The following is a 14,862-nucleotide window of genomic DNA, read 5'->3' as shown; positions in this document are numbered from 1 at the left end:
GGGGGGGCGCAATAATGGATATATTTTGCACGGCAAGTGAACGGTGACGTCACATCTGTGATGTCACTCGCATGCGGCAACGTCACGCAGTGCCTGCTGACGTCACGCATACCCCCCCCCAACCCTGCGCGTAGACCGTGTATACCGCACAAATGCGCGGTATAGCTGTCTAGATTTTCTAAGTCAACGCGACTATTTTGAGCTCGCTCTTAAATATAAAGCAGAAAATACATCTGTTTGTGTGAAGCAGCAAAAACTCGCGAACGCTGACCTCTTACGTCATGAAATTTGCACAGCTGACGCTGTCTGGAATTTCTAAGGGAACGCGACTAATTTCAGCTCGCCACGTCATTCCCTTGCCGAGTTGCCTAAATCGACCTTACGTATAAGTGGGTTAAGGTTGAATTTCCTTGAGTGAAAAACATCTGATTTAGTTAAATTGATTTGTTTTGGCTTTTTTCTTTCTTTCAAGCATCAAGATTTTTTCAGGGTTTTTCGGTGAAATATAAGGGAATATGAAATTAATCCTAGACCGGAATCCAAGTCCCGGGCGAAGCCGGGTAGTAAAGCTAGTGCTATATAAAATGTTAATGAAGCTATAGTATTGAATATTAGTGCATGAAGAAATCCAAGCAACTCAAGTATTTTATACATTTGTTACTATAAAATAAAGCAGATATAAAGTTTTGAGTGTTGGCAAATTCTTATCTCATTGGCACTTGTATAATCTACTGTATTATAGGTCAGAATAGAAAAGTTTATGAGGATATGCAAATTCCTCAAAAGGCATGGCTAATAGGCACCATTGCATTGTAATGAATTCAGATTTTCACAGTGGGTGGAAATGTAATGTCAAAATGATAACATTTTACATATCATGTATAATAACCTACAATTAAGTAATGTTCAACCATAGTGCAGGAGTAAATAGTACAGTCCCCTTGTGGTATTGTGCTAATTTTAACGTATTTAATAGCTTATTTACGTGTTTATTTAAGGTGATTTATAAAAACAAAAGATAGGTTTTCGCAGGCCAATATCATTATCCGCGAAATATGCCATTTCACGAGCATCTCCGGAACGCGCCCCTCGCGAGTAACGAGGGAAGGGCGCGTGTACCACGTGGCCTGCCTTGCACATTTCGTTACCTTTGTTTCCAGAGTGCCGGGTACCTCCGAATGTGGCTGCCATTGTGGGGGGCAGCGTGGGTGGAATCCTCATCATTGGCATCGTCCTCCTGCTCCTGTGGAAGTCTTACATCACCTGGAAGGACAAAAAAGATTTTGCAAGGTTTGAGAAGGAACGCCATAACGCCAAATGGAACGATGTGAGTGCCAAACTTTTTAGTTTTCTCTCTTTCAAACGTAATTTGTTGGGGGGGGGGGGGGTTTCGCAGAATTGTTTTTTATATATAAAGTAACAAAAAAGGTCCCGATTTAAAGCTTTCGTGACTGCAGGGATCCATCTTCTTGGTTATTTCGGTAAAGTCACGTAGAAGGGAAGCAATAAAATAATACAAATAAAACATAATAAAATAAAATAATTCTCACGACGTTTCGGCCACAACGCAAGCAGCCGTCCTCAGGTGAAGAATGAGACACTACCAAGCTAGGAGCTTATATATACGCTGCGTTGGAGGTGCAAGAGCGCCTTAACAAAAAGAATGTGCATATGAAGAGGAATTTAGCATATTCATGGGAAATGCGTAGGAGGTGGGTGGGGGGGGTTTCATAGTCATTATGCCCATGCATTATGCAGGATCAACAGCACCAAGGGGGGGGGTGCAGTAGCATTAACAAAGGAAAATAATGTTAATAGTATGTAGCTGCAGTTACTAAACAACAACGTAGAAAACTAAAGTATGAACTACATAAAAAACTAAAGTATAAACTGCATAGCACCATGAGTATACTTACTATACTCTACAATAAGCTGAGTTATTATGTTTGAGTTGTTTTATTTTTATTATTTTATTACTTCCCTTCTACGTGACTTTACCGAAAGAACCAAGAAGAGCAAGTAATACATTACAATTCTACGTCGTAAAAAATTATATAATATGCTTCCATCTAAACTTTATTCTCTTACATCACACGAGCATACACCGTACTATATACTGCCATAGATAAACCCAACATTAAATTATATACTGTATTGCTATAAACTACCCTATACCTTATACATTTTAATATAACACTATGTATTATTCTACTCACCCTAATGTGTATCACACTGCTATATGTTTACTATACAATTACGATACTATATATTACTTTGTACATTGTATTAAGCATATAAATGTTATACTCTTTGTTATTATACGCTGTACCATTGACCGTCGTATCAATGGGTGAGTCGTGGGGGGGAAACTTGCAGCGGAGCAAAGAATCCATTCCTTGCGGAGAATACAATGCCAGTGAGTGGAACGAGGTCTGAAAGTCACCGTAAACGTGAACACAATCAGTTAAGATCCGAAATGGTTTATTACGTCCTTCCAATGATTGCTAAGCCAGAATCCATCTTCTCGGTTAAAATTGTCTCTGTGTTTGTATATGTGGATCGCCTCATGAACGAATCTCTCATGATAGCCAGATGGCTTGCAGAGAACCTCTGTCTTGGAGAAGTCAATGTCATGTGAGCCCACTGAGTTGTAACAGTGATCTGCCACGGCTGAGGTGTTTGTCCTACCGTGTTTCAGGTCAGCTTTATGTTCACGGATGCGGTCCGAGACATGTCGTTTGGTTTCCCCAATGTAACTGCTACCACAGAGGCAACTTAGTTTGTAGACGCCAGGGTACTGTATGTCTGGAACCACATCTTTTACAGACGGTACCAGATCACGGATTTTATGTACTGTGTTGAATCGGACCTGGATCTTGTGTTTAATCAGGATTTTGGAGATCTTTTTTGTGACCCCAGCAATGTAGGGTAAGGTGATGGTCTTGAAAGGCTCCTCAACAGGATCCTTCTTGATGGTTGGAGTGATGGCTTTGCGGATTGTGTAGTCGGAGTAACCATTAGCCTTAAGAGCTTGGCGTACGTGTTTGAGTTCACTGGCAATGTGTTCCTGGTCGGAGATGCATTGGGCTCTATGATATAGAGTCTTGATGAGGGAATTCTTCTGGGATGGATGGTGGTGGGAATCCGGTTTTAAGTAAGCATCCGTATGGGTGGCTTTCCTGTAGACAGAGTGGCTCATTGAACCATCAGGTCTCCTTTTGATTAGGACATCCAAAAAGGGTAGCTTGCCATCTTTTTCGACTTCCATGGTGAATCTGATGGCTGGGTGTATGGAATTGATGTGGTCGAGAAATTGGTCGAGAGTAGGCCTGCCATGTGGCCAGATGACAAAAGTGTCGTCTACGTACCTCTTCCATAAGGTCGGGCGTAGAGTGGCAGTCTGGATGGCGTCAGTCTCAAATTTCTCCATGAAGATGTTGGCTACAACCGGAGATAGGGGGGAGCCCATTGGGGTGCCCTCAATTTGCTTGCAAGATCCAGGTTCGATTCAACACAGTACATAAAATCCGTGATCTGGTACCGTCTGTAAAAGATGTGGTTCCAGACATACAGTACCCTGGCGTCTACAAACTAAGTTGCCTCTGTGGTAGCAGTTACATTGGGGAAACCAAACGACATGTCTCGGACCGCATCCGTGAACATAAAGCTGACCTGAAACACGGTAGGACAAACACCTCAGCCGTGGCAGATCACTGTTACAACTCAGTGGGCTCACATGATATTGACTTCTCCAAGACAGAGGTTCTCTGCAAGCCATCTGGCTATCATGAGAGATTCGTTCATGAGGCGATCCACATATACAAACACAGAGACAATTTTAACCGAGAAGATGGATTCTGGCTTAGCAATCATTGGAAGGACGTAATAAACCATTTCGGATCTTAACTGATTGTGTTCACGTTTACGGTGACTTTCAGACCTCGTTCCACTCACTGGCATTGTATTCTCCGCAAGGAATGGATTCTTTGCTCCGCTGCAAGTTTCCCCCCCACGACTCACCCATTGATACGACGGTCAATGGTACAGCGTATAATAACAAATAGTATAACATTTATATGCTTAATACAATGTACAAAGTAATATATAGTATCGTAATTGTATAGTAAACATATAGCAGTGTGATACACATTAGGGTGAGTAGAATAATACATAGTGTTATATTAAAATGTATAAGGTATAGGGTAGTTTATAGCAATACAGTATATAATTTAATGTTGGGTTTATCTATGGCAGTATATAGTACGGTGTATGCTCGTGTGATGTAAGAGAATAAAGTTTAGATGGAAGCATATTATATAATTTTTACGACGTAGAATTGTAATGTATTACTTGCTGTTAGTAACTCAGCTTATTGTAGAGTATAGTAAGTATACTGATGGTGCTATGTAGTTTATACTTTAGTTTTTTTATGTAGTTTATACTTTAGTTTTCTACGTTGTTGTTTAGTAACTGCAGCTACATACTATTAACATTCTTTTCCTTTGTTAATGCTACTGCACCCCCCCCTTGGTGCTGTTGATCCTGCATAATGCATGGGCATAATGACTATGAAACCCCCCCCCCACCCACCTCCTACGCATTTCCCATGAATATGCTAAATTCCTCTTCATATGCACATTCTTTTTGTTAAGGCGCTCTTGCACCTCCAACGCAGCGTATATATAAGCTCCTAGCTTGGTAGTGTCTCATTCTTCACCTGAGGACGGCTGCTTGCGTTGTGGCCGAAACGTCGTGAGAATTATTTTATTTTATTATGTTTTATTTTTATTATTTTATTGCTTCCCTTCTACGTGACTTTACCGAAAGAACCAAGAAGAAAAAAAGGTCCCATAAATGGGATGGGGAGGCGAAATGTACTTTTTTATTATTAGGTCATGTCAATAAGAAAAGAGTGGGAATATTTCATGTTATATTTTTGTGAATGACTCATATGTTCATAAAACAAAGTTGCTTTGATTACTAATACCATTAAAGCAATATACCAACAGTAGCAGAGAAGTAAGTTTTTTCACAAATAAAAGCGATTACACTTATCACAATGAGTATTCAGCTCAAAGATAATCGTGCATTTTCCACATTCCTATGGCGAGTCCATTCGTTGGACACCAACTATCATCTTTCCACAAAGTGGTACTTATTTTATACACCTCGGCAGGACAGCAGACTGAGTCAATCTCTGAGATTCAAACATCACAAAATCTTCCAATTGCTCTCACAACACTGCCGCTTGGCCACCCATTTCGATCACTCATCTGAATGTGTATTGTACAAGGCCATTTCAAATGGAATAGAGTCTGGATACTCGCTACCCCACGCGACAGCATAGACATTATGTGACACACCATTGTTTTTATCGTGAGTTACTTAGAATTGTGTCACCATCTCTATGCTTTTGCTCCACAGTGAAATTGGAACAAAGCTTAAAAAGCCCGCTTGTCCATACTGAGTTTTAATAATAAATCTACTCAATCCGATGCAGAAAACAAAGTTGTGCTTCATAAAGTGTTTGGGTTAGATCGCGTTATTTATAAATGTGTCGTAACCCTCCACCACCCGACACGGCCAATGAGTAAAAAAGTGTCACGTTGACAAAAGGCAAATAGTTCACTGCTTTAACCCACCGGTGTGTTGAAGAGTGAATCCACAACATTTACAATTTTTGATTACGACGTTTCTCTGGTGATTACATCCAGCATCATTTGGCAATTTGTCAGGTCGCGAAAGCCTACGTGTTAAACAAAGTTGTGCCTTTATACATTTTATTAAAAAACAACAGGCCATTGGTCAAATACTTGCATGCATTTGCAGGTTAGACATATCCTATTAGCTGTTAAGAAAATCAAATTGAGCTTGGGCAGTAACTGGGGCGGGGGTGAGGGCAAACCGAAGGAAGGAACACACCTGTCCCCCACACAGATGGAGCTATGGAATCAGTGCATGTACAGACGCTAGATGGATTGTTGCACCGCGTGACTGCGAGAGGTGGCAGTGGCTTGGGGAGGCCTTCATCCAGCAGTGGATCGATCATGGCTTCGCGATGATACAAACCAAACCTTTAGCCGAGATGAACAAATATGCACACGTACTAACTAAAGGTAAATACTGAACACACCTCTGTTCTACACGGACGTGTCAGCTGAATAAAACTGACGTGTGTTGGGTATTTCCACTCTGAGAATCAGAATTTTTTCATTGATTTAGACTGGAGGAATCCGATGAGCTATGAAGCTCTTTTTCACGCATGTCCAGAATACTACTTGGATATCTGACCCGCCCCTACTTGGACATCTGTGAACAAGAGATTCATAGCTCATCGCATTTCTCCAGGATGAATACAAAAATTCTGATCCTGGTTCGTAATTACTTATCAACTGATGAGAATAATTTCTGTGCTGCTGCATGAGGCAATTTTCACTCCATGGGGGCGGGGGAGGGGCATGGTGGTTATTTGACCATATTTGACCGTTCTGGTCAGTGTGGTTTGATGAAGGCAGGAAATGTGCACGTGGGAGCAGAGTAGACTGCAATTTTGCTGTGCCATCACGTCGCCCCGCTACAGCCTGTTTTGTGCACGACCCGGGCTCAATTCCGCACATTACGGGTGGTGATTTCGGTCAGCGAGTTCAACTATTCGGCATTCGTAATTTAACAAAGGAGTTATCAAGTTGTGCTTTTTTTGTTTTTACTCTTCAACACTCAAATGTCATAAGGGAGCCACATTAATCTCACACAGGAAGAACAGAGCAGTCGACTAATGAGTGTTAACCATATGGGCGGATTAGCTGAATTAAATGGCATTTGTAGACTCTGCTTCCTCAAAACCCATGTTACCAGTGACATTTAAGACATTGATATGAAAAGTAGAACAGCCTGCCTTAGGCACGTTAAACATATGACACACTGTATGTGAAAAAAAAAATAATTTACCATGGAAATTTCCATTGGTTGCCTATTTGCAAATACGTATCTACAGTACATATGTCTACATAAAAACTATAACTGAAAAATCCTAAATGTGCTTGACTATGTAGAGAAAAACAAATTCGCAGTTTTGTAAGAAACAACACATTCAATAAATAAAAACACTTGGAAAGAAAGCACACGCGACGATTGCCTGCGCTTCTCGGGCATTTCGGAGCATAACCCCTCAACTCACGCCACAAATGGGGCATTGACAGCATGAAGGGTGAAGATGGGATCCTTTCTAAGCAAAACGAATCCTTCTAACTTAAAGCTCCTTTTTGGGGTGGTTGTTAATGCCCGAGGCTCAATTACTACCTTGAGACGCCTTCGTAGAATGCCCTTGCCCATCGAGACCCATTGTGTGGCAGTAACCAAAGCCATTCGTCAACTTACAACCAACGCCGCTCAATGGCTACAGAACTTGGACATCGGTTTATGATTTACACCCACTCTGAGAATGCTCTAATTACATTTTGGTTCGTACATTTGTTTTTCCTGCGTCTGTGTTCTATCACTCAGAATGAGTGTCACGGGTGGTGGTCTCACAGCCGCGTGAACTTTTCACCAACTGTTCGATGCCACCAATGGAGATGAGCACCACCCATCTCCTTATTTAGTTTTTATTCCTATTATCGCCGTAAAATACACTAACTTGACCGTTGGTTTAAATCATAAACATTCACCCATTTGCCGCCCAGTGGTGGTTGTTGTTGCTCTGGAGACCGGGAGAGATCGATGATCGATGTCGATGATCGATCGATGTCCGGCCACCGAGCTGAATGCTGCCATCTTCAACTCCAGTGGTGGTCACTGTAACTCATGGGCCATGTTTGCGGCACAATTAGGTGCACATGTAATTGTGAAAAAATTAACCCGTAAAAACAAAGTTTTTTACTATAAATCCTTTATATGCGTGGCGGCTAGAGTCCTCTCGTCCTCTGGCTTGAGATGGCTGCCACCTATGGGTCAGATGATTGCCTGCCACCATTAAGCAATTGGTAATTAAATATAAAAAAATCCTAAAATGAGCCAAATGGGTTCCTGGCCACAGGCTAGCTTAACCATAGCATGAGTCATGCTCCATAAACTCAACCCTGTGTTTTTAGTGTGAGTACACTTTATTCAAGCTGCCCCATGGACCACATGTCTTGTGAACCTTCCTTCCAGAGGTCAACATTGTCACCATTGGTATCAACCAACAAGAAGGCAAACTCCTTCATAAACTATAGCTGTGGGCTGAGGCATATGGTAACTGGTCATGTGGACTACGCGTTTGCAATATCCACGTCTCACCTGCTTGGGAGACCACTTATGAAGTGACAACATAGATACTTATTTTTATATGTTCGCCATTCACCGAGTTCAGTTGAACAGCATCAGGATAAATAATAGGTAGATAGCCGCCAATGTTTTCTTTTCAATTAAAATGAAAAGAACTCCATTTGGACCTGGTATACGAACAGAGACTGAAAATATATCATCACATTTCGATTTAAAGCTTTCGTGACTGCAGGAATTCATCTTCTTGGTTCTTTCGGCAAAGTCACGCAGAAGGGAAGCAATAAAATAACAAAAATAAAACATAACAAAATAATTCTCACGATGTTTCGGCCACAACGCAAGCAGCCGTCCTCAGGTGAAGAACATGTCTGTCGATAAGACAGAGTCTAAATGACACGTCTTAGGCTTGGAGTGTCTATTTAAGCTGTGAAGGAGGAGGAAGAGAGCCTTGACAAAAGAATTTGTAATTTGAAGAGGAATTTAGCATATTTATGGGAAATGCAGGAATGCGAATAGTGCTAATTGTGAAATGCGTGGGAGGTGGGCGGGGGGTTTTCAAAGTCATATTATGCCCATGCATTATGCAGGATTAGCAGCATCAAAGGGAGGGGGCAGGGGCAGGGGCAGCACCAACAAAGGGAAGGAATGTGAATAGTATGCAGTAGCTCAGCTTATTGGAGAGTATATTTAGTATACTGATGATACTATGAAGTTTATACTTTAGTTTTTTTTTTACGTGGTTGTTTAGTTGCTGCAGCTGCATACTATTCACATTACTTCCCTTTGTTGGTGCTGCCCCTGCCCCTGCCCCCTCCCTTTGATGCTGCTAATCCTGCATAATGCATGGGCATAATATGACTTTGAAAACCCCCTGCCCACCTCCCACGCATTTCACAATTAGCACTATTCGCATTCCTGCATTTCCCATAAATATGCTAAATTCCTCTTCAAATGCAAATTCTTTTGTCAAGGCTCTCTTCCTCCTCCCTCACAGCTTAAATAGACACTCCAAGCCTAAGACGTGTCATTTAGACTCTGTCTTATCGACAGACATGTTCTTCACCTGAGGACGGCTGCTTGCATTGTGGCCGAAACGTCGTAAGAATTATTTTGTTATGTTTTATTTTTGTTATTTTATTGCTTCCCTTCTGCGTGACTTTACCGAAAGAACCAAGAAGATATCATCACATTGTGGTTAACATTACAATTAACACAGCCTTGGAACATCATGGACGTCATATTGACTGACCCATCATCATATTGTAGCAAAACAAGTAAACAATGTCTTCACATCATGGGACCTCCTTTTCCAGTACCAAAATATACTAATAGGGTTTTCCCCTTTTTTATGGCAACAAAACTGAAACCTTTTGCAAGGAATCATGTTTACATTAACCACAATACGTGCAGTCAAATGCAAACAAAAAACAATAACTGATTGGTCCACACCAGAGACAGCTTTCTTTATAGCCTAGTCTCATATGGTGTTCGACCAGATGACGCCAAAAGGCGCACAGTTCAAAGACAACGCACTATCAGAGTAATGAGAGCTCGGGGTGAGCAGCTACATCATGGGACCTCTTTTGCCAGTACCAAAATATACTAATAGGGTTTTTCCCCTTTTTTCTGGCAACAAAACTGACACCTTTTGCAAGGAATCATGTTTACATTAACCACAATACTTACAATGCATAAATTATCAGAGTATTATTTTTTGTCTGCATTTGACTGCAAGTATTGTGGTTAATGTAAACATGATTCCTTGCAAAAGGTGTCAGTTTTGTTGCCAGAAAAAAGGGGGAAATCCCTATTAATGTCTTAACATATATGTCCCTCCACGTAGAATGGAAAAGTATTACACAACCCATCAGCCACACGGCCTTCTGGGAGCACAGCAACTGCTTTTGGGAGTGCATTGTCTGCTTTTTTATATTCCCCACAATGACACAGCTAATTATTGAGATTTATATAACATTGTAAGTGGCCTTGGACAGGACACTTGACTGAGATGGATAATGGTTAACGGACAAGATTGCTTTTGGAGTCGCAGTCCATAGGATTCTCATCTGTGACGACGACCACTGTGGAGGTGTAGTGATGAGATTGGCTCACACGTGGGAGCGAAATGGATAGCGGCATCACGGAACCATGGGGAGTGGTGATGGCGTGGAGAGGCCTTCATGCAGCAGTAGATAGAACACAATTGTGGATAACAATAAATTACAGTGTAACGCCACTGTGGTGGTGCTGGGGGAGATTTTGAGTATCTGTGATGCCACGCAAAATAACTGACTTTATCCAAGTGGAAAAGTGTGAATAAACACAAATGCTGTAATTTTAATGCATTTACTGCCAATTCTGGGTCACTCTTATCTGTGCAAAGGCTCAGATAATTTGGATACATTTGCTGCTACTGTACTTTTCCTGCAAACAGTTATAGTCATCATCACCCCCGTGGTCACTGTCACTCCCATCATCAATATCATCGATCATTATTTAGAAGTGCTGCACGTTACGTCACACTCTCATAATTTTCGAACGAATGCATCCCACTGGAATGCGCACTTCTAACGCGCGTCGCGTTTCTCTTGTTGTTCGCGCAGGGTGTCAATCCCATCTACAAGAGTGCCACTACGACAGTGGTCAATCCCAGGTTTGCCAAGAACTGATGGAGGGGTGCTGCGTGCATCTGTGCCACAGTCAACTTTGTTCCACCATGTGCAGAATTGTTCCTCAGCATCTTATTGCACGGAACTCGTCTTTTTTGTAACGCAATCTTCAAAAAAATGTTCTGTGAACTGTGATACATTTTTATATTTGCTTGTAATTGATTTAAGGATATGTTTCATTGCTTCCGAAAAAACTTTGCTTTTCAATACAGTGTTATGTTTTAGCTTGATTAATTGATTGTAATCGATTTGCTGAGACTGTAAGAATTAATAACAATAATATTAACCAGGTAAGACACTCAAGAGAATGTATATATGCCACCAATGCTGTCATTAACTTTAAGCGATCAACATACATTTTGGAGAAACAGTGGGACTCTAGAAATCTGCACTGCATAAATTATGCGAATCCTTTAATTCGCAGTGCCCCCTATATTATATGAATGTTCATAGGCTTTTTTTAGTTTTTAGCTGAATGGCTTCCTACCTCAGAACCCTGTCCAAAAGGAAGTATATCACCAGTCAATCAAAAATGTTGTAGGAAGTGGGGGAGAATTTCAATTTAGGAATATGATCTGGACCTTTTACTATATCTGGGAATGTCCTACTCAGAAGTATTTCTGTGAAGACTTGACCATCTCATGATAATAATTATAATAACAATGAAAAATAATTTTAAAAAAATAACAATAAAAATGCTACTCCCTATTACGAACTCGTCCATGAACAAAAGTTGTAAGAGAAATCTGAACAACGCAAGTGCACTCAAGGAGTTTTGTGTTGGCTCTTCACGGAAATAAATTCATTTTGAAGTTGTGATAAGGAAGCATGCAGGGATACGTAAAGCAGTTCTGAGAACTTGTGGTAATTGCGGAACAACGTTCTTCTCTCTATGAAACGTTTTATAATAGATTACTGTGCCACTTTACCCGGTGCTCTTATGCAAATGTAGAAATCATGGAGAATGTTTTGATATGTAATGCACATGAATATAGCATGGATGTATTTTGGCGAAAGCCCGGACCATTTTTACATTTGTATTTTCATTGCTTGACTTGAATTTTAACATTTGCTATGTGCGAATACAGTACATATTTTGATGTATGTTACACATGTTAGTATTCAGATGTATTGCTTTTAATGTTTCTACTTTTGCATTGGATAATTTGCTGAAATAAAGTTGTATTAAGAAATCGCATGTGTTGTTGGGTTTTTTTTACAATAAAGTGCATAGTGAATAAATGCAACCGTATAACTACGTGAAAACAACCTGTTTGGTTGTATTCTTGACAACAAAGCAAAGTTTAAATTCTGATCAAGAAATATTTTTTAAAGTTAACTCCATTATTTGCATTGAAAAAAAACAATCAGCACATTAGGGTTACAACTGGGCACACAGCACCTGAACATCGGTGCAGTGCAACGCATCATTGGGCAACAGGGTGGAGCAGTGGTAACACTCATGCCTCACAGCAAGTAGTGCTTGGGTATGATTCAACTAATGTGCCTTTCTATGTAGAGTTTGTATGTATATGTGTTGAACTTCTTTTGCAGCATCCGTAATCAACCGCGCTAATCGGAGGTGCAGGAGAAGGACAACTAAACACAAAAAGCAGTTCTAAAGAAATGAGTTTTCAATCTAAATTTAAAAGTGCACAGCTCTAGTAGCTCCCTAATATCGGAAGAACATTCCAGGTGGCCGCAGAAGCGCACGATGCAGTGACCGTCTTTGTTCAATGACTAGCCAAAAGCCGCTGCTGCCAGGATGACCGGAGTTTGTGTGATGGTTTATGCTCATTTACGAGATCAGCAAGGTGTTGTGGTTAATTTGTGGCAAGCACTTTGTGTGTAATGAGTGCGACCTTATAATGTATTTGTTCGGTAACCGGAAGCCAATGCAGCTCGGCGTCCACTGGACGGACATGGTCAGGTATTGCAGTACCAGTCACGACACGTGCCAAAGAGTTTTGCGCACGCTGCAAATTGGTAATGTTTTTGCCAAACATCCCGTAGAGATGTAGTGAGTTGCAATAATCGATCCTTGTTAATACAATTCTACTGTGTTGGCTATGTCGAGTGTATAGTAGAACCCCGATATGAAAATTGCAGGACCTTACTATGTTTTGCACGTGGTGATTAAACGACATTCTGGTAAAGTACGGTGCTGGGGCCTTTTTAGATGAGAAGAAAACTGAATCCTGGAGTCTGTGACCACCACACTTGATCCTCCCACACATTTTTTAGCCTGAGTGACAACCAGCAGAAGCTCCGATTTTTTTTGGATTAAGCAACATTTCGGTTCGTGCAAACCACCCGTGCACCACTCGTGTGCAATCTTCGAGGTTGCCGAGGCTCTCCATACCTAACTTTGACTTCACTGCGGTGTACAATTGTGTATCGTCATCGTATTGATGGAACTTGATGTCATGCGATGAGATGACATCGGCGATCGGAGAGACGTATGCTGAAGATAGGAAGGGCACGAGGACAGATACCTGTGGCACGCCAACTAGGCACGGCAAGGGCAAAGACTGTTTATCTCCCAGCTTGACGAGCTGTGATTGACCATTTAGGTATGATTCAATCCACCCCAGTACCATATCCGATACACTGAAACTTTACCTTAGCTGCCCAATGAGTATCTCATGATCGATGGTGTCATAGGCGGCTGAGAGATTGAGGCCAACCAATGCTGCGGCACACTGGTCATCCGTGATCTTGTAGAGGTCGTCAGTGATCTTTAGTAAAGTCATCTCGGCGCTGTGCCACTTCCAGGATGCCGACTGCAATGGGTTGAATCTGCCCGTCACAGCGACGTGGGGATGTAACCAATACAGACAAAGGTGCTCTATGGCCTTAGAAATCGTTCTCAGCTTAGAGATCGGGCGATAGTCAGCGGGGTCACTATGGCTCAAGCCAACTTCTTTTTTACGCCATTTTGAACCAGTCTGGGAAACAGCCCTCGCTGAGTAAAATTTGCCAGGTGGGCAATCAGGAGCACAAGAACGTCCAAACATGATTTGAGAATTGACGTGTGTATGTAATCAAGCGGTGATGTCTTATTTTACAGCCATGCGATGAACATCGACACCTCTGCCACCAACATTGGTGTCAGGGTCGGTCTGGAGTTTTGCATTGATTTCAGGTTGATCAAACTGAGATGGCAGACCGGGAGAATGCATTGCCTTCAAGTTAGAAACTGCCATCTCGATCGTCACTATTTTATTAGCGAAGGATGTCGCAAGTACAGTACTGTACACAGACCGGGTTGACTCGGTGATGTGGAGTACAGCAGATGCTTCATGACGCACCACAGAGCATGGGGGTTACAAGCCGACGCATTGACACGTAGGGCATAGAATGATCTGTGAGACTCAATAATGAGTCAGTTGGCAGATCTGCAGGCGGCTCTGTGAGTCACTTTCCAAACTAATTTTCTTCTAAAGACAGTCTCGCCTCCCCCACGTCTACTTCGCAGCGATCGCCTCCGGTGGCAGCCAGTTACTACATGCTTTGCCCGCTCTAATTAAGCTGCAAATGAATCGACCGTCGATGCAGGATTTAGACCCCACTGCAGATATGGGTGTGTGTTTTCAAAGGATCTTCCTGATATGACGGTGTTGAGTTTGGTCACGTGACCAGGAAGTTACGAGTTAAGGGTCTTTAAGTCACGAGGCCAGGCAGGGGTGTCAGCCATTACACAGAGTACAAAATGGAGGCACAATTACCATCTCAGTGAAGACGGGTGCATCTGTTCATTGCGGCACTTTAACAAGCATTGTCTGTAAGTTCGCGTATGTTCTTATAATACTGGGAATACTGTTATGTTCGGATTGTCGTTATAATGCTGTTACATTGTTACAATGAATATGATGACTAGTTAACAACGAAGCCTGTCACTTGCATTATAGTGAAAGTTATTTGTAGT

At 41.7% G+C, this 14,862-nt stretch overlaps 1 protein-coding gene across 1 annotated transcript in view; it reads left to right on the top strand.

The window, feature by feature from the left end:
- Positions 1–12,119, top strand: part of LOC133345855 (integrin beta-1-like) — a 33,094-nt gene extending 20,975 nt beyond the window's left edge. The window contains exons 15-16 of the mRNA XM_061556890.1: positions 1,161–1,327; positions 10,869–12,119. Coding sequence (XP_061412874.1) covers positions 1,161–1,327; positions 10,869–10,934 — 233 coding nt within the window. The 3' untranslated portion in view covers positions 10,935–12,119. The remainder of the gene's footprint in view (positions 1–1,160; positions 1,328–10,868) is intronic.
- The last annotated feature ends 2,743 nt before the right edge of the window (positions 12,120–14,862 follow it).

The sequence above is a fragment of the Lethenteron reissneri genome, chromosome 23 (assembly GCF_015708825.2).
Source record: "Lethenteron reissneri isolate LAM-NWPU_2019-01 chromosome 23, ASM1570882v1, whole genome shotgun sequence".
Classification (NCBI taxonomy): domain Eukaryota; kingdom Metazoa; phylum Chordata; class Hyperoartia; order Petromyzontiformes; family Petromyzontidae; genus Lethenteron; species Lethenteron reissneri.
The sequence above is the reverse complement of the archived record's forward strand: the minus strand, read 5'-3'. Positions and strand labels throughout refer to the sequence as shown.